Raw genomic sequence first — 21,850 nt, 5'->3', positions numbered from 1 at the left:
TCCAAACGGACATCGATAACATTGAAATGCACTCCAACCCAAATTTATGGAATTCTTCCAAAATACTAACTTCCACAATAGGTGCCGAAACGCTCCCGGGGCAACCAAAATCCGATCCGATCATACGCCCAACTCCGAAGTCATCATACAAACCTACTGAAATCTTCAAACCTCGAATCTGAGCCCGTTTACTCTAAAATCCAATCTTAGTCAATTCTTCCAACTTAAAGCTTTCGAAATGAGAATTTTCTTTCCAATTCAACCCCGAACTTCCCGAAATTCAATCCCGACTATGCGTACAAGTCATAATACCTGAAGTGAAGCTGTTCATGGTCACAAACCACCGAACGACGCAGTCGGGTCGTTACAACTATAGCGTAGAATATATACATATAAATATTCTGCTTAATTACAGTGCCTAGGACACCCTCTCTCTTTTCTATTTATTTTGTTGTATATGTTGTCTTTGCAAAATAATGATTAACTGCTTAGCATGAATTAAAGACAAAAGAGTAACCACAAATTTTATTATTACACATTTATATGTATATGTTTATATAAAAAATTTATGATAGATATTTAATCGTTTGTACTCTTAGTTGGTAGTCTAGTTCTTTGTCATGATAATAATTAAGTTCTTTGCCTTTATATTCAAGTTTGATGGTAGTTTTATTTTGCTAAGTTCAAGAATCTATTTCATATTAAAAATAATATTTCTTTAATTGAGTCCCTAAATTACTCATCACTATTTAATTTAATTATATATACTATCAATATATCTTAATAAATTGCAAATTTGTTTAAAGAATAATTGGTTCGATAATGTTGTGCTAGAATATAGTTGGCGGAAGATGTACTTAGAAAATGTCTTATATTTAAGGAAAAAACAGACAAGAAACCAAAATAACCGAAAAACCAACAAAAATTGACTTAAACGAGCCTATAAAAAACCAAGTTAGTTGGTTTGATTTGGTTCTAATATTTGAAAAACCGACTTAATTGATTTATTTTTTATAGAAGAAAACTGACGAACACTCCTAAAGTTAGTTATAGCATGTAAATTTTCTTTTTAAAGATCATTTTCAATTAACAACTCCAAAGACAAGAGATATGCAAAAATGCAACTCATTCAATTGAGTTTTGTAGATGATCTTTTACTTTTCTACAGGGGTGACTTTATATTGGTCCAGATACTTTTTGAGTTTTTTCAAATATTTTCTCATGTTTCTGGTCTGACTGCTAACATTGAGAAGAGTTCCATTTATTTTGGTGGAGTAAGTTCAGATGATCAGTGTGCCATTATGCAAGTTCTAGGATTCGTGAAGGGTGAGTTGCCTTTTAGATATCTGAGAGTGCCTCTCAGTACAAAGAGAGCGTCTGTAGTACAATGCCAAACTCTAACAGATAAAACTCTAGGTAGGATAAAGTCATGGACTACTAGATTTCTATCATATGCTGGAAAAGTCCAGCTGATTAAAACTGTCCTATTCTGAATACAAGTTTTCTGGTCCTAGATATTTGTATTACCAAAAAAAGTAGTCCACTTGATTGAGGCTACTTGTAGAAGGTTCTTGTGGACTAGGGGGTGAGGTTTCAAAAAAGGCACTAATAGCTTAGGGTAAGTTGTGCTATCCAAGAACTACAGGTGGGCTCAACATCTTAGACATATATACATAGAATAAGGCTGTAATTTGCAAGTTGTTGTAGAGTCTAAGTAACAAAAAGAACAAGCTATAGGTTATATGGGTCCATCATTTTTATATAAAAGGTGATCGAGTCCGGGAAGCTAGAACAAGTCGAGCTTCATGGGTGGTACAGAGGATCCTGAAGGCAAAAAGTTCTTGAACCAAGCTGGATATGTGGAGAGCGCTATGCAAATGATTGACAAGTTCTCTATTAAAACTACATAGGGACAGTTGAGAGGTGATTTTGTAAAAGTCGAATGGAGGATGATAGTATGCAATAGTCTAGGTGCACCTAAATGGAACTTTGTCATGTACTTGGATGCTCACAAGAGACTTCTTACAAGGGACAAGTTAGCACATTGGGGGCTGATAACTGAACTTACTTGTCCTATGTGCACTGCTGCGAATGAAGACATTAATTATCTGATGTTTTTGAGTGTGCATTTTATACAGTCATATGGAAAAAATTATTATGGTGGAAAAATATTGATAGAGAAGTAATGAACCGGCAAAATGAGATCTTATGGGCGATAAGATATACAAAAAGAAGGAGTGTTGAGGCTGAGATCTATAGAATTACACTAACATATGTTGTATATATCATATATGAAAAGAGAGGAATAGGAGAATTTTTTATCAGAAGATAAGGAATCAAGAGACGATTATTAGATTGATATTGCAAGAGGTTCTTTGCAGAGGAGCCTAAAAGCTCGGTTGATCAAGAAGTTGGAGGCTCTCAATTTCTATCCATAGATAGCCTTTGTTTAATTGCTCTGGTGGCTTGTTGTTTTTGTTGGTGCTAGCATATTTGGGGCAACTGTCCAAATATGCTGGGTGTTTTCAAATACTCTGTACATATTTTCAATTGGTAAATAAAAAATTTTAATTACCAAAAAAAAAAAAAAGACTCCAAAGACGAGATAAAAAAACGAAATATTATAAAAATTTAATTTCATTATAACTAAAAACTAACGTTCAATATATAGTTAATGCAGAATAGATATTTGATTAAGAGTTGTGGAGTAAATATTACTACTAAGAGACGGACCTAGTAGGTAGGTGGATAGAATTCTAATACTACATACATTAATAAACTTTGGCATTTTTCTTTTTGACACGAGACATTATAAATTGGCAAATGTTCATTTGGCGAAAATATGATGTTAGAAAATACTTAGTTCATGATAAAAGAATACTCCAATTCTTAAGGAGAGTTGTAGCTCTGGTTCATGTGAACAAAGCGTGATCGAGTAAAATCTATTAAATGCATTAAATTAACATTAATCAATATGACATAATTTTTGATTAAGAAATGTGAATGTGTAGTGAATAGAAGAGAGAATTTCAACTATAAATACCTCACTAATATGAGTTGAAGTTTATCAATGGTTTTCAACTTTTTACATAACATACATAATTTGATAGCTAAAAATGAAGTTCTTGATAACCTGCATTATACTGCTTTTTAGTTTCAATACATCCGCAAATAAGTGGCTAGCCACATTTTGTCGGAAAAATGACTGCGAAAAGCCTATTCCGTTAGACTTCGCTGGTGGCCATAGCAGAGGAACACACAATTAGGGGTGTACATGAGTCGGGTTGGTTCGAATTTTTCAATTATCAAACAAACCAATGGTGCCGGATTTTTAAATTTATAAACCAAACCAACAAAGTTAGATTTTTCAATCTCGATTTTTCTCGGGATTTTTGGATTTTTTCGGATTTTTGAATTTTTTTCGATAAAGTATTCGTAGCATAAAATATGTAACTTGTGTTCCAAATATTTTTTAAGTCCTAATAAAATACAACTATATATAATGTATTTTTCAAAAAATTAACACAATAATATGAGATAAGTCATAGTATTATACTAAAATATTCAATAATAAAATTACACAAAATAAATATTACTAATATAAGCCATAATGAATAATAACATAATCTATAAATCATGCTAAAACAAGTATAACTAATAAGTACTAGTAATATTTATTACATAAGTAAGGAAATTTTTCACACACACTTTTGTGAGCTTCCTACAGTGATAAAAAAACATGGATAGATCTAGCTTTTCCTCTCAAGGCGCACGATAGTGGTGATTACTAACGTACGCCCTCGACGGAAATGGCTAGGGGCCGGGCAAAAAAGGCAACGCACAGAATTGAACTATCAAATGTGAAATTGACAAAGGTTAATCGACGACCCATGGGAACTGACAACTCAGAGCAGGAGGATCTTAGAGGGGATGTGAATGACCTAATTTGCACCGCACCAGCAAAGATGGTAGCGGAGAAGATTACACCGCCCACAAAATAGGAATCTAGTGGCAGAGACGAATAAGGCGCAAAGAAGACTGGACCTAGGGCATGATCCACCAATCAAGCTGACCTGGGTGAATTTGTTTGAAGGAAACAAATATGCTTCCAAAGGTATGAATCTGAGCTACATCGCCCCTACTATACGAGATGGTATTAAAGTCGTAGAATTAGAAAAAGAAGAAGTGGAAGAAGAAACTGAAAAATGGCGCAAGGCAATTGTATTCTATGTGGTTGGGGACTCCCCTACAATTGGGGCTGTAGAGAGGTTCATAGCAAGTCAATGGGGAATTGCTGCAAAGCCAAGAGTCTACTACCATAGCGATGGCTACTTCCTAATCCGATTCCACAGCTATAGAGGACAGGGACAAGGCGTTATATGCATCCCCCAACACTATAATTAACAGGCCGATAATAACAAGGGCATGCACAGCTGATTTCAACTTCCAGGATGAAGTACTGAATACTTTGCCAATATGGGTAAGATTTCCAAACTTACCTCTGAATTGTTAGGGGACGACATCCCTGAGTCGAATAGCAAGTAGTTTGGGAGTACCCCTGTATGCTGATGACTGTACTACCAGAGTGGATAGAATTTCTTATGCTCGGGTGTTAATTGAGATTGACATCACAAAAAACTCCCTGCAAAGATTGATGTGAAGGATCCAAATGGTAGATGTTTTGAATAGGTAGTGACCTATGATTGGCGCCCTGAATATTGTAATGTTTGCCTACAATTGGGACACTCTTGCCAACAAAAGGAGAAACAAGAACAGGTCAAAGAAAAACCAAAGCAAGTGAGAAAGAATGCCCCTAAGCAGAGACAAGAATGGCACGCAAAAGGGAAAACACAGATAGCAAAGGCACAAAGCAATCCTAAGACAACTAAGATGGTTAAGATACCAACTATAGAGAAAGAACCAACAAATGAAAATACAATAGAAAAAGAAGAAGGGTGGACAGAAGTGAGGGGGAAATCAGCAGGCAGGTCTCCAGTAAGCCATCAAACTGAAGGCATGTAGACCAAAAATGGTTTTGACCCTATAGCAATAGGTGATCCTATGCAATATGTTATAACTAAGCAGGTTATGGAAGCAGGGCAATGTAGAACAAGTAGAGGAGGGGAGAGACAACACCTATTCATTCCAAGATGAAGTTAGTCACATGGAATGTAAGGGGGTTGAATAAGCTGTACAAGCAAAAGGAGATGAAGGAGTTTATAAAGGAAAATAATATAGCAATAATAGCTATAGTAGAACATAGAGTGACAGAATTAGTCGCAAAAAAGATCAAAAATAAAATAGCTCCGCAGTGGAACTGGTGCAACAACTATGGAACAGGAGATAGAGGAAGAATCTGGCTACTTTGGGATCCTAATAGGGTCAGTTTCACAGTAGAAGTTACTCATGTACAACTGATTCATGGGCAGGTTTGCATATTGGATAGCAAGATGAGATTTAGCTTCACAACTATCTATGGTCTACATACAATTGGTGATCAGAGAAGTCTATGGCATGAACTAAGGCAAATTGAAAATGATCAAGCAAGACCATGGCTAGCAATGAGAGACTTTAATGCAGTGTTGAATATAGAGGATAGAATAAACGGCAATCAGATACAGGAATCTGAGGTTAAAAATTTTAAAGACTTTATGAATGATTGTCATATGGCAGAGCTGAGAAGTATAGGGGCAATGTACACATAGTCGAATAATTCAGTTAGCAGTAAGATAGACAGAGGAGTGGCAAATGTAGAATGGATGATCAAATATCCACACTTTGATATTATAATCATGACGCCTTACTTTTCCGACCATAGTCCGTTAGTAATTAGATTGGAGGACCAGCAGAAGAAAACATATAGACCATTTAGATTTTTCAATGTCATAGCAGAACATGAAGAATTCCAGCAAAAAGTAATAGAAGGGTGGACCAACATGGATAAAGAGGGGAATATGCAGAGAATATGGGAAAAACTGAAAAGAGTGAAACACAGACTGAAACAACTCAACAGTACTCACTATTCAGGAGTTGATGAGAAAATCAAAAACAGTAGACAACAACTATGGTCAGTCCAGGAGGGGTTGAGAATCAAGGGGATATCAGAGGAATTAAAAAAGGAAGAGAAATCAACTAGAGAGCAACTGGAGAAGTGGATCCTTATTGAAGAAAGTATAACAAAGCAGAAGTCTAGAAACCAATGGTTGCAATTGGGGGATGCAAATACAGCCTACTTCTTTGCATCTGTGAAGAATAGACTATCCCAAAATAAAATCAGAAATTTGATGGATGATAATGGTGTGCTGCTGCAGAGTGAAAAGGCAATTCAAGAAGAGATAATGGGGTTCTATAAACGACTACTGGGCTCAGCAGCTGACTCTATACCTGCAATAAACCCCATTGAAATGAAAAATGGACCTTGTCTGAACAGAGAGATGCAGCTGAAACTGATAGCACCAGTGTCAAGAATGGAAGTGATGAATGCTCTGAAAGATATAGATGACCAGAAAGCGCCAGGCTGTGATGGTTTCAATGCGTTTTTCTTCAAGAAAGCATGGAACATTATAGGGAATGAGGTAACTGATGTTGTCCTGTCCTTCTTCAATAGAAAGACCATGCACCTGCCTATCAATTGCACTACAATTACATTAATACCAAAAGTTAAGAACCCCTCCACTATCAAGCAATTTAGGCCCATATCATGCTGCACAATTTTGTATAAATTGATATCCAAAATTCTTACAAAGAGACTGCAAGGAGTAATGGATGCTATAATAGACCAAAGCCAATCAGCTTTTGTTCCTGGCAGAATTATATTAGACAACATTATTATTAGCCATGAATTGGTCAGGGGTTATGGAAGGAAAGGAGTGTCCCCACGATGTATGATCAAAGTAGACATGCAAAAGGCTTATGACTCCTTGGAATGGCCCTGCTTGGAACAAATCCTACATGCTCTAAACTTCCCAAAGTTGTTCATAGAATGGATCATGATATGTATTACAAGTGTCTCTTATTCAGTTATCATTAATGGGACACCAAACTCCCCATTTCAAGCCAAGAAGGGACTAAGGCAGGGGGATCCGTTGTCCCCATTCCTCTTTGTTATTGCCATGGAGTACCTCAATAGAAAACTCAAGACACTACAAAACAACCCAGATTTAATTTTCATCTGAAATGCTCAAAGCTGCAGCTTATTCAACTATGTTTTGCAGATAATTTACTTCTCTTCTGTAGGGGAGATGAAATCTCAGTTCAATTGCTCATGAACTGTTTTAATGAATTCTCACAATGCTCAGGACTGATAGCAAATAGAGACAAAAGCTCCATTTATTTTGGAGGGGTAAGCAGGGAGGTGCAAGAGGAAATTCTAACAACACTAGGGTTTACAAAAGGGGAGTTACCTATTAGGCACTTGGGGGTCCCTCTGAGCTCCAAAAGACTATCCCCAGTACAATGCCAACCACTTATAGAGAAGATGTTGGGAAGGATAACTTCATAGACCACAAAATACTTGTCCTATGCCGGAAGAATCCAACTGATCAAGAATGTACTATTCTCAGTCCAAGTGTTTTGGTCCCAAATCTTTGTGCTACCTAAGAAAGTTGTGAAGCTGATAGAGGCAACATGCAGAAGCTTTCTCTGGACTGGCGCAACAGAGATATCAAAGAGAGCATTGTTGGCTTGGGAAAAGGTTTGTTGGCCCAGAACAGCAGGGGGTTTTAATGTAATACACATTGAAACTTGGAACAAGGCAGCAATAATTAAACTTCTGTGGAACCTATGTACCAAAAAAGATAAACCGTGGGTAAGGTGGGTCCATATGTACTACGGGAAGGGGAAGAACATCTGGGAGGTTCAAGTGAAGCAAGCATCCTGGGTACTACTTAAAATACTTAAAGCCAAGGCATACCTGGAAAGGGTAGGAATGGAGGTAACAGAGTTGATGAGCCAGCACTTCTTCTCTATTAAAAAGATGTACCATAAGATGAGAGGGGAGTTCCCAAAGGTGCCATTGAGGAGACTAACTTGCAACAACTATGTTGTTCCTTGGTGGAGTTTTATAATGAATTTGGCGATCCAAGGGAGGTTGCACACGAAAGATAAGGTAGCAGGATAGGGCAAAGCAATAGACCAAATATATAAGTTGTGTAATGAGGAAAATGAAACCATTCCACACTTATTTTTTGAATGCAGGATGTCAAAAGAAATCTGGGGGAGACTACTCAAATGGCAGGGATTCCAAAGGTCGGTATTGAAGTGGGATGAGGAGATTGAATGGACAGTCCGAGAAATAAATGGAAAGAAAGCCATTGCGGAGGTCTACAAAATGACTCTCGCAGGGTGTGTCTATTACATATGGCTTGAGAGGAATACAAGATTGTTCCAGGACAAGAAGAAGACTGTTGATGGGATCCTTCGGCTGATAGTACAAGACATATTTTATCAAGGAAACAAGAAGTCAAAAGTAGCAAACAAATTAAAAGAATTGGATTCATATCCATAGGCAGCAAAGTAGAAGATAGATAGATAGGGAGTACCTAGCAGTTGGGGCACTATGCTCAGCTCGCGGGTGCAATTTGTCTGCTTTTGTAGTTTTGAAACTCTGTACATAACATTACTTGGTAATAAAATTCTTTATTTACCAAAAAAAAAATTTAGCAATAAAGAAAAAGATAAACTAAGTTATGCATTTTCATTATAAACCAATGTAAAACTAAAATAATTATCCAACACTTTCATCATTCCTAGTAATGAATTGAATTTCTTTTGTTAGCATTAGTATTGATTTGAACTTTGTTTGAGTTACTATATTTATGGGTTATAAAATTTATTTACCATTCAAGAATGTTAAGTCTAAACTTGAAATAATACGTTAAAAGATAAAACTGTGAAAAAGTTTAAGAAATATTTATAAATTACATTACAATAAATATTTATATGTATAAAATATTTTTAAAAATTATATAAATGTACTATCGGGTTGGTTTGGTTTCAGTTTGACTTTTTTAGTTAAAAGTTAAAACTAAACCAAACTTAAGAAGCTATGTGAAAAAGGCTAGATCGCCATTAGAGGTAGCATAAGAAAATAGACAATTAAATAGAAGTAGAAAAAAACGAAAAGTAACTTAAAGGAGGATCGGGTCAAATTAGTTACACATCGCTTTCAAAGATCATAGATTTACCCTTTGGGCACTTTTATATTTATATAAAGGACCAATAAAAGTAACTAACCAAACTAGTGTTACTGTACAGAATTATACATTCATCTCAATATGTGATACTTTTGTTAAAAAAAAATATTTTAAAATATTAATCAAAATTTACACAGTTTAAAAAAGTGTCACATTCACATAATTGAGGATAAGAGTAGATTAATATACATGCACACGAAAGTAAACATATATATTTATATACTCATGACAAACATACACAAAATCATAAATATGTTCTCTCACACGCAAACATATACATTCTTTATATTTCTCCCCTTAGTATAATTAACGGAGATTTTATTATTGTAAGGGAAAGGAGTGTGGGTCCTATATATCAATTTATCCTTTCCTCAATCCTCACCAAGAAACCACCCTTCATCTTAGTAGTAAGGTAAGCTATCAACACTGGTTCCTCCTCACCTTTTTCCACCACCGGAACCACTCTAAACCGCCGTAGAACTCCGGCGACCACCTTCTTCATCTGCAAAAATGCCATCTCCTTCCCCAAACAAACCCTAGGTCCAGCTTGAAACACAGGATACACAAACGGATCCCTAGGAACAAATCTCCAATTTCCTGTCTTAACGTCCCTTTCCAACCACCTTTCTGGTCTAAAAGTCTGCCAATCCTTCCCCCATATAGCCTCCGCTCTCCCCATTGCGTACGGATGATAACTTATTCTTGTTCCTCTCTTCACGAACGTTCCATCTGGCAAAATATCATCTTGAATGGCTTCTTTAGTATCCACAGGGACAGGTGGAAAAAATCTCATACTCTCACATAGTGATGCATGCGTATATGGCATGTCCTTCACTTCATCGTACGTCGAAGATTCATTACTACTCTTAGCGATTTCCTCCAAGATTTCTTTTTCGACGTTAGGATTCTTGAAAATCAACCAAAAAAACCATGTTAGTGCAGCAGAAGTTGTGTCCCTTCCAGCCAAGATAAAGCTTATCACAATATCTATAATGAACTCTTCATCTTGATATTGCTCAGAGCTTATTAAGAATCTTGAAAGAAGATCATCACCACTAGAATTAGTCAAATTTGATTTCTTTTCCTTGATTATTTCCTTAGCCATTTCGCGAATTTGTGTTGCACAAACCTTCAATTTCTTCTCCGATCCAACGTTGAGGATTCTCTTGAGCTTCCATATAAACGGAGCGAGGGAATTGAATCTCTCGCTACTAATTCGAACAACTTCTTCAAAAGCATTCGCAAATTTTGCCTCGGGAAAAGATGGTAACAAATATGCAGGATCATAACCATAAGCAACCATGCAAATGTTATCAAAAGCAAACCTCTGAAGCAAATCTTGTATGTCAATAACACAGTTTTGAGAAGCCGCGGCCATAGTCAGAATAGGAATAAGACGATCACACAGTTCAACATTTACTACCTTCTCAACGAATTTACGCAAAGATTTCGAGTTGAATTCATGGCTAGCAAGTTTTCTTTGGTATTTCCAAATTTCACCATCAGCATTAAAAATCCCATTACCTAAAAGATCCTTAAGAGTTTCCTTACCAAGATACCCTTTTTGATAATTATGGAAATGGTTTTTGAGAATATGTTGAACATTTGAGGAATTTCCTGTGAATATATGACGATGGCCAAAAGGTCGACGGAGGGTAAAAGTAAGAGTTGGTCTACTTAAAACAATGTCAGATGTCCATTGAATCCGACGATTTTTGTTGGATTTAATTGAGAAATAAGAGCCAATAATAGGATATGATCTTGGGATTTTGGTGGACTTGGATAGGAAAAAAAGATTGGTTCTAAAATTGATGAAGAACAAGAAGAATACTAAGGGGAGGAAGTAAAAATAAATCTGTGAAAATATTAGACGAAGATCAAAGTTGAAGAACATTTTCTTCTCTTTTTTTAACTTTCTCAATACAATTGGTTAAAGAAAGCAAGCTTGAGAAGACAAGAAGTAGAGGTTCCAAATCGTTTGTTTATATAATGTTTGTATATACAACTTTTTTAGAAGACTAGAGAATTTTGCACTAGATATTCCCCACGTTTATATTTCTAAAATGACTAGTAGCTAGATTTTCAACAGAATGCATGTCGACTGTCGACTTCACTTATAGCACGTACTTGGGAATTACATATTAGGGATGGTTCAAAGCTTATATACACTATATGTAACTGATGTATACACAATATATGTAATTGATGTAAATTAAATTTGTTTTAACGAGCTGTTTTCTATTTTATTTTTTTAATAACAAATTTCACATATTATAAATAGTTACCTCTAGTGATCCTTCAGATGATTTAATAGTGTAAAAATTATATTATAAGTGTATAAAATTTAAACCCATTAAAAATTTAAATGGGGTTGGGGGCCTGTTTGATTTTGTTGATTAAGATAGTTGATAGACGTTAACTCCTTAAAAATATTTTAGGAACTGAAACTAATTTTATTAATAAGAAGCTAAGGGTTTGGTTACAAGTGCTTAAACTGATATATAATAACATAGTTGATGTATTTAGTAAAGAAATATCTATTTTTGTATTTATTAGAATATTTGAAATGCCGTTATATATAAAATATAAATTTAAAAATATTTGCACGTGAAAAAGTTGAATGATGGAAATGAATATGTAGAAGGAGTCAAGCGTCGTGTTTTAAGAAATAAGGTATTTTGGGGGTTATAGTAAAAGATATTGTCAAACCCAAGGACAGTCCAAATATCTTAAGATAGGACAAAAACTAATTAATATAGCTTCTCTTCTACTCCCTCCGTTCTCATTTAATTGTGAGGATAAAGTTTTGCATAATCCTTAAAGAAAAATTAACTAGGAATATAATTTGACTAATTCTTTAATTTTTATTTATTTACGTGCCTCCTAATTATAGAACAATAAATGTTAAAGGCAAATTAAAAATAATTAATTTTCTCTTACTTTTTAAAGTTGACAAATATAATTTTAAAAAAATATATATATATATATCACAACTAAATAGGAATAGATGCCGTATCTTCAACAGAGAACGTCGACAATTAAGCTTCTGTATTTGGGATGTTTTATCACGTGGAAAATGTTGTCAATTAAGCTTCTATTTTATCACTCATCGCTTTGCCAATGACAGCTCACAGTTCTAAGTAATTGCGGCCATCAAATGCGGATGTAGAAGCAGAGCCGCATTTTAATTTTTGACACAAAATATAAATTTATGTGTAAAAGTTTATTAAAATCATAACAAAAGATAGGTATGAACTCATAAATTAAAATTCTTTGCATTAATAATGTAATCTGAAAAAGTTGGATAACAGCCTACTGTATCTATTATTCCTTATCCTTTGGTTTAAGTAAATTTATGCATAAGAGGAATCTCTGCTGTGACAACATTAGCATAGCCATAATGTAAAGTCATATGCTAACACTTTAGTGTGCCCTTCTCTTTTATTCGTCGTGTTGTTGTTTTATGTATAATCATAGTATGTGTTATCAGTAGCGAAGCCGAGAATTAAGGATGTCTAACGGTATTCAAGATTTAATATATCTATAGAGAAAATAATACTTAGTAAAGGATTATTACGCAAATAGTCGGTCAGATTCAATGTTTACTTTTTTTAATCGGTATACATAGATTATGCATTAATTATCCATATTTATACATATATTATTCATGAATAATACATATATTATATATCTGACAGCTATTTTTAGTTTAATAGATTAGGTGAATGACTATTTGGATTAATTCTTCTATTTAATTTATATATACAATATAGCTTTCAGGTGAAAGGTATTCAAGCGACTATCTTTGACGGACAATAACTCGATATATGTGTATACTCATAACATTAGAGTCGCATTTGATTTATGTAATATAAGTTTTAGGAGAAAGGTGTTCTTTCTTTCACGCACTGTAACTCGGCCTCTATGTATACTCATAACATAGAAGAAATTAAAAAATAGCTAGATTTACAAGTGGTCATTCAAAAATAGTCACAGTTTCAAAAGTAATCGAAATTTAGCCAATTTTTATGTAAAGAGAAATCTGAACAAAAGCATTGTTCAAAATTCGGAAAATACTCCAGCATAATATACTGGAGTTCCAGTATAATATACCGGTCCAGCATAATATGCTGGAAGTTCATACACAAGTGCTCCAATCTCCAGTATATTATGCTAGAACCTTCTGCGTGCTTGAGTTCCAGGATAATATGCTGGAAGTTCATATACAGGTGCTCCAATCTCCAGTATATTATGCTGGAACCTTCCGCGTGCTGGAGTTCCAGCATAATATGCTGGAAGTTCATACACAGGTGCACCGATCTCCAGTATATTATGCTTGAACTTTTTATGTTGCAGCAAAATAGTAGTTATTTTTCAATGACTTTGCAAACGCTGACTATTTTTCAATGACTAGTCCGAAAACTTGCTAGCCTGTGCTATTTTTACACATTGGAATCAGATATGGTCCATTCGTTTTGTCCTAATGTATGTGTAAAAGTTCATTAAAATCATAACAAAAGATAAGTCTGAACTCATAAATTAAAACTCTATGCATTAATAATGTAATCTGAAAAAGATGGATAACAGCCTACTGTATCTATTACTCCTTATCCTTTGGTTTAAGTAAATTTATGCATAACAGGAATCTCTGCCGTGACAACATTAGCATAGCCATAATGTAAAGTCATATGCTAAGACATTCGCAAGTTTTTAGGATTTGTTCTTGTGAATTGAACTTTTAGGATATGAATTGAACTTTTAAGATATGAATTGGACCTTTTGGATATGAATTGAACTTTTAGGATATAAATTGGTGTAATTAGGAAAAAATAATTATCTTGAATTAACTAAAAAAGATATAATTAATTTATAATTGTAGAATAAATTAATTTGTTGTTGTGAATCGAACTTTTAGGGTATGGGTTGAATTTCTTTAGTTTAGTTAGTTTATGTTTAAACTCGTAGGATATGAATTGAAATTTTAGTTTTTAGGATTTGTTCTTGTGAATTGAACTTTTAGGATATGAATTAAACTTTTAAGATATGAATTGGACCTTTTGGATATGAATTGAACTTTTAGGATATAAATTGGTGTAATTAGAAAAAATAATTATCTTGAATTAACTAAAAAAGATATAATTAATTTATAATTGTAGAATAAATTAATTTGTTGTTGTGAATCGAACTTTTAGGGTATGGGTTGAATTTCTTTAGTTTAGTTAGTTTATGTTTAAACTCGTAGGATATGAATTGAAATTTTAGTTTTTAGGATTTGTTCTTATGAATTGAACTTTTAGGATATGAATTGAACTTTTAAGATATGAATTTGACCTTTTGGATATGAATTGAACTTTTAGGATATAAATTGGTGTAATTAGGAAAAAATAATTATCTTGAATTAACTAAAAAAGATATAATTAATTTATAATTATAGAATAAATTAATTTGTTGTTGTGAATCGAACTTTTAGGGTATGAGTTGAATTTCTTTAGTTTAGTTAGTTTATGTTTAAACTCGTAGGATATGAATTGAAATTTTAGTTTTTAGGATTTGTTCTTGTGAATTGAACTTTTAAGATATGAATTGAACTTTTAAGATATGAATTGGACTTTTTGGATATGAATTGAACTTTTAGGATATAAATTGATGTAATTAGGAAAAAATAATTATCTTGAATTAACTAAAAAAGATATAATTAATTTATAATTATAGAATAAATTAATTTGTTCTTATTTTATTTGTATAGATGGAACATCGTACTTGGATGTACAATAGAAATTATCCTAATCGACGGGGATTGCGGGAGGATTTTGTAGAAGGGGTTGATGACTTTATTAGACATGCAATGTCACTTCCACCATACCAAAGTGAAGGAGTAATTAGGTGCCCTTGTGTGAGGTGCGATTGTATGAAGTTTAAAAAATCGGAGGAAGTTAAGCTTCATCTTTATAGGAAGGGATTTATAGAGAATTACTTTGTGTGGACTAATCATGGAGAGATCGATGGTAGCCGTGGGATATTTCATAACATGGTTGTTGGTGAAAGTAGTAGGTCGGTGGAGAATACAAATCTTGATTCTAGAATTCAGGATATGGTTGCGGATGCTTTTGGGGGTGAGCCCAATGAAAATGTTGAACAAACTCCTAATGATGACGCAAAATATTTTTATGAACAGTTAGAGAAAGCTAGTCGTCCATTACGTGAAGGAAGTCCGCACTCCTGAACGCATATTGGAAAAAGTTGATATAAATGAAGTAACCATTATAGAAAGTGAGGACGAAGAATCAACTGATGAAGCTCAAACAAGTGAGGACGAAGAATTCTCGGACGAGGAACAATACGTCGATGAGGATTAAAAAGTTGGTTTTTTAAAGCACTCTCGTTTTATAGCTAGTTTCTTATATGTTTCAATCTAAATGTGTATTATATTATGCAGATGGCAGGCAAGGGTCAAGGTAACAATGACCCTACTAGTTCTCGGGGTCGAGAAAAGGGTAGGAAGGGAAAGAGGAGGGTAGAAAATAATAATCCCTCTTGTCCACCCTTTTTAGAGATGCCTATGTCTTATCTTCCACCACACGGCTATACTGAGCTGCCACAGCATCACGAGCCATACACCTTCATTTAGACACCCAGTCTTCCATCACAGGGCCACAGGACTATACGTCCGACATACAGTCCAGCTGCCTCACAGCCATCTGCATCACTGCCACATGGATCACATCCCTACATATCACAGCCACATGGATCGCATCCACCCATGTCACAGCCACTCGGGTCACAGCCACTCGGGTCATAGCCATCGGTATCACATCCACTTGGGTCGCATCCAGCTATGTAGCAGTCACAGGGATCGCAACCATCTTCATCATCGACTCCATCTATTGCAGGCCTTCGCCTGGGAGGCATTAGCTCTGACCCGCCTACACCGTCTTCACATGCCTCTGATACACATGCTTCGGATGGTGATGACGAGGTAGTGCATTATGATCGATATGGCAGGATCATCATAGTCCCTGAGGGTGATGGGTAAGTGTTATTCATTATTTTTGCGTCTATTGATTTGTAATATTTTTACTAAGATATTAATGTGTTTTTATTGTTAAATTGCAGGTTCAGGCCGGGTAATAAGACTACGAGGATAATCACCAATGCCATCAGAAAGCTTTATGATGGCCCTTATGCGACTTGGATTGATTGCCCATTCTCACTGAAGGAGCAAATTTTCAATCAATTTAAGGTATAAATGTTCTTTTAAACAGTTTAATAATTTATATTTATGATGTTTCCATCTAATATTTAACTTTTGAAATACAGAGCAAGTGTGTATGGGAAGACCGCTATAGCGCGGAAGTGGCTACAAATTTTCATCATAAAGCTCGCAAGAGATTGGCGGATGCTTTCTCGGGTGCTAGAAAGAAGAACAAGAGGCCTGGCTGGTTACTTGAGAATTTGTGGAATGATTTGCAAAGGCAATGGCTTACCGCAGAGTTCCTAGAGAGGAGCGAAAAAGGAAAGAAAGCTCGCGCATCCGAGAAGGGAGGCTCCTTGCACACTGGAGGTGCGATCAGCCTAGAGACAATAAAAAGAAGATTGGTACGTAATTGCTTAAATTATTTTACTTTTCTACGTATATCAATTCTGTTTATTAACTAAATTAATTTGTTTTCAGGAAAAGAAGTATGGGTGTCCAATGAGTCATGATGAGCTATTCAAGGAGACACATATTGTGAAGAAGAAGAAATAGGGGGATCAAGATAGGTGGGTCGAGGACCGGGCCTCGACTGCATATGTAAGCTTTCAATTTTATTTAAGTATTATAATTTACTTTTATAAAAAACTTGAAATACTGATTTAATTTAAAATAATATAGGGTCGCTACCAAAGTAACGTGGAGGAATTCATCCGTAGTCATCCAGCTGGTGAATCGGGTGAGCCAACCCAACCTTCGGACGAGGATGCTGAAAGAATATGGTTGGAGTCTGTTGGCGGTCCAAAATGGGGGAAGGTATACAGGCTTCCTACTAAAAACTTCCATCGTTATAAGTGTGGAATGCGAGGAATAGGGACTTCCTCGCAAGGCGAGCAACTTAATAGGGAGAGCATCTCCGCGATGCGGGAGACAGTGACAAAGCTCACATCAGAGCTAGAAGCGGCCAAGGAAAGAGAAAGGCTTAGAGATGCTCAATTCCTTGGCATGCAAGCTCAGATCAGAACTCTCTTATCTAGTGGAGCTTTTCCGTTGCCCCGATCTCGTGAGTCATCTCCAGAGGGTCGACCTCCACGTGATCGTTCCTCCCGCCCTGCTCGTGATCGTTCCTCCCGTCCTCCCCATGATCGTGCTTCCCGTCCTCCACAAGACCGTTCTCTATATCGTCTTGTAGATGAACGTTTATCAGACGGTGATGATGATGTTGTAGAAAACACCCCTTGACTTTTATATATTTTGAACTAGACAAATAGAACCAGTTTTGAACTTGTTGTAATTAGTTTTAACTTGATTTTGGATTTTTATGTTCAATTGAACTTTAATTTGTTAGTTTTAAAGTATTTATTGAATGTTTTGGTTGTTGTTGTTGTTGTTGTGTTGTTGTTGTTGTTGTTGTTGTTGTTGTTGTGTTGTTGTTGTTGTGTTGTTGTTGTTGTATTATTGTTGTTGTTGTTGTTATTGTGTTTTTGTTGTTGTTGTTGTTGTTGTTGTTATTGTTGTGTTGTTGTATTGGTATGCTGGCAGGTGGTTTAGCTGCCAAAACAGGCATTTTATGCCAAAATTAAACACAGAAAAACCGACCAAAGTTGGTCGATTTTTAATAAAAAAAATAAATTATTCCAAAATACCGACCAAAGTTGGTCGGTTAATAAACATTGAATTCCCAGAATTCAACACTACCATCCAACTTTGGTCGGTTTTTTGCTTGCATTGTTGAGATTACCGACCATAGTTGGTCGGTAATGTTTAATTTTAATTATTTTTAAAAAATTTATATTTTCAATTACCGATCAAAGTTGGTCGTTTTTTTTTAATTTTAATAATTAATAAAAAAAATATAATTTAGTTAAACCGACTAACTTTGGTCGGTAAAATTAAATTAATAAAATATGTTTCCGACCAAAGTTGGTCGGTAAGTAATTAAACTTGTCAGATGGTCATTTTAATATACCGACCAAAGTTGGTCGGTAATTTCCGACCAACTTTGGTCGGTAAGCCATTCCGACCATCAAAACACCGTCCACACCGTAATGGTCGCGTTTTGGTCGGTAATTTGCCATAACCAACCAACGTTGGTCGGTATTTTTGGTCGGTTTTTAGCGAATTTCTAGTAGTGAAAGATGGTAACAAATATGCAGGATCATAACCATAAGCAACCATGCAAATGTTATCAAAAGCAAACCTCTGAAGCAAATCTTGTATGTCAATAACACAGTTTTGAGAAGCCGCGGCCTGTCAGAATAGGAATAAGACGATCACACAGTTCAACATTTACTACCTTCTCAACGAATTTACGCAAAGATTTCGAGTTGAATTCATGGCTAGCAAGTTTTCTTTGGTATTTCCAAATTTCACCATCAGTATTAAAAATCCCATTACCTAAAAGATCCTTAAGAGTTTCCTTACCAAGATACCCTTTTTGATAATTATGGAAATGGTTTTTGAGAATATGTTGAACATTTGAGGAATTTCCTGTGAATATATGACGATGGCCAAAAGGTCGACGGAGGGTAAAAGTAAGAGTTGGTCTACTTAAAACAATGTCAGATGTCCATTGAATCCGACGATTTTTGTTGGATTTAATTGAGAAATAAGAGCCAATAATAGGATATGATCTTGGGATTTTGGTGGACTTGGGTAGGAAAAAAAGATTGGTTAAGACAAATTTGTTTTAACTAGCTGTTTTCTATTTTATTTTTTTAATAACAAATTTCACATATTATAAATAGTTACCTCTAGTGAACCTTCAGATGATTTAATAGTGTAAAAATTATATTATAAGTGTATAAAATTTAAACACATTAAAAATTTAAATGGGGTTGGGGGGATGTTTGATTTAGTTGATTAAGATAGTTGATAGACATTTACTCCTTTAAAATATTTTAGGAACTGAAACTGATTTTATTAATAAGAAGCTAAAGGTTTGGGTACACGTGCTTAAACTGATATGTAATAACATAGTTGATGTATTTGGTAAACAAATATCGATTTTTGTATTTATTAGAATATTTGAAATGCCCTTATATATAAAATATAAATTTAAAAGTATTTGCACGTGAAAAAGGTTGAATGATGGAAATGAATATGTAGGAGGAGTCAAGCGTCGTGTTTTACGAAATAAGGTATTTTGGGGGTTATAGTAAAAGATTTGGTCAAGGAGAGTCCAAATATCTTAAGAAAGGACAAAAACTAATTAATATAGCTTCTCTTCTACTCCCTCCGTTCTCATTTAATTGTGAGGATAAAGTTTTGCATAATCCTTAAAGAAAAATTAACTAGGAATATAATTTGACTAATTCTTTAATTTTTATTTATTTACGTGCCTCCTAATTATAGAACAATAAATGTTAAAGGCAAATTAAAAATAATTAATTTTCTCTTACTTTTTAAAGTTGACAAATATAATTTTAAAAAAAAAAAAATATATATCACAACTAAATAGGAATAGATGCCGTATCTTCAACAGAGAACGTCGACAATTAAGCTTCTGTATTTGGGATGTTTTATCACGTGGAAAATGTTGTCAATTAAGCTTCTATTTTATCACTCATCGCTTTGCCAATGACAGCTCACAGTTCTAAGTAATTGCGGCCATCAAAATACGGCCATCAAATGCGGATGTAGAAGAAGCGCCGCATTTTAATTTTTGACGTAAGTGTAAAACTTCATTAAAAATAACAAAAGATAGATTTGAACTCATAAATTAAAATTCTGTACATTAATAATGTAATCTGAAAAAGATGGATAACAGCCTACTGTATCTATTACTCCTTATCCTTTGGTTTAAGTAAATTTATGCATAAAAGGAATCTCTGCTGTGACAACATCAACATAGCCATAATGTAAAGTCATATGCTAAGACTTTAGTGTGCCCTTCTCTTTTATTCTTTGTGTTGTTATTTTATGTATAATCATAGTATGTGTTATCAATAGCGAAGCCGGGAATTAAGGGTGTCTAACGGTAATCAAGATTTGATATATCTATAGAGAAAATAATACTTAGTAAAGGATTGTTACATAAATAGCCGGTCAGATTCAATGTTTACTTTTTCTAGTCGGTATACATAGACTATGCATTAATTATCCATATTTATACATATATTATACATGAATAATACATATATTATACATCTGGCGGCTATTTTTAGTTTAAGAGATTAGGAGAACGACTATTTGGGTTAATTTTTCTATTTAATTTATATATACAATATAGCTTTCAGGTGAAAGATATTCAAGCGACTATCTTTGACGGACGATAACTCCACATCTGTGTATACTCATAGCATTAGAGTCGCATTTGATTTATGTAATATAAATTTTAGGAGAAAGGTGTTCTATCTTTCACGCACTGTAACTTGGCCTCTGTGTATACTCATAACATGGAAGAGATTCAAAAATAGCTAGATTTATAAGTGGTCATTCAAAAATAGTCACAGTTTCAAAAGTAATCGAAATTTAGCCACTTTTAAGGTAAAGTGGAGTACCATGCAATCGGACTATTTTCTTGATGTACAACTACACGTACTGCTCCACGGAATCTGTCGTCTTTATTGGTAGGAACTGCGCGGACTTTGTCAGTCGGTCTACAATAACCCAAATTGAATCATGCTTACGGTATGTGCGAGGTAGACCTACTACAAAATCCATATTAATCATCTTCCATTTCCACTGTAGTATCTCTATATCTTGAGCTAGGCCACCAGGCCTCTGATGCTCGGCTTTGACTTGCTGGCAATTCAAACATTTAGCCATATGAGCTGCTACTTGCTTCTTCATGCCTTTCAACCAATACAACTCTTTCAAGTCGAGATACATTTTGGTAGCTCCTGGGTGGATAGAGTACCTCGAGCTGTGAGCTTCTTCCATTATGGCCTTTCTCAGACCATCTACATCAGACACACATAACCGATCATTCAACTTCAAAACTCCGTCACTTCCTAGAGTGAAAGTAGTGATTTCTTTGTTTCTGACTCCTTCTTTTAACTTCACTGAGTACAGATCTTCGTCTTGCTTAGCCTTAACATGTGCAACAAGGGAGGATTGCGCTAAGGCATAAGCAGTTATACCTCCTTCTTCGGTCTCATCCAATCTAATTCCATTATTTGTCAGTTTTTAAATTTCTCGACCTAAAGTTCGCCTTTGTACTGCAAGATGGGCCAAGACACCCATTGACTCTACTAAGTGCATCTGCTACCACATTATCTTTACCCGGGTGATAAAGGATATTGATGTCATAATCCTTCAATAGCTCGAGCCACTTTCTTTGTCTCAAATTTAATTCTTTTTTCTTGAAAATGTACTGGAGGCTTTTGTGATCTGTAAATACTTCAGAATGCTCGCCATAAAGGTAGTGTCGCCATATCTTTAATGCAAACACCACTGCTGCAAGCTCCAAGTCATGTATGGGGTAGTTCTTTTCATGATTCTTTAACTTCCTGGAAGCATA

The 21,850-nt window shown here is 34.9% G+C and overlaps 2 protein-coding genes across 2 annotated transcripts; one reads left to right on the top strand and one right to left on the bottom strand.

Moving 5' to 3' along the window:
- Positions 1–5,150: 5,150 nt before the first annotated feature.
- On the top strand, positions 5,151–5,705 carry LOC142164109 (uncharacterized). Its single transcript, XM_075221285.1, has one exon. The coding sequence runs from the start codon at positions 5,151–5,153 to the stop codon at positions 5,703–5,705; it is 555 nt and encodes a 184-aa protein (XP_075077386.1).
- Positions 5,706–9,380: 3,675 nt separating this feature from the next.
- On the bottom strand, positions 9,381–11,160 carry LOC107779916 (cytochrome P450 94A2-like). The gene has a single exon (XM_016600418.1). It carries the CDS (start codon positions 11,086–11,088, stop codon positions 9,550–9,552), a length of 1,539 nt encoding a protein of 512 aa, XP_016455904.1. The 5' UTR covers positions 11,089–11,160; the 3' UTR covers positions 9,381–9,549.
- Between the last annotated feature and the right edge of the window lie 10,690 nt (positions 11,161–21,850).

This window comes from Nicotiana tabacum, chromosome 9 (genome assembly GCF_000715075.1).
Source record: "Nicotiana tabacum cultivar K326 chromosome 9, ASM71507v2, whole genome shotgun sequence".
NCBI classification, from domain to species: Eukaryota; Viridiplantae; Streptophyta; class Magnoliopsida; order Solanales; family Solanaceae; genus Nicotiana; species Nicotiana tabacum.
Note: the sequence above shows the minus strand (reverse complement) of the source record. Positions and strands in the feature narration are given on the sequence as shown.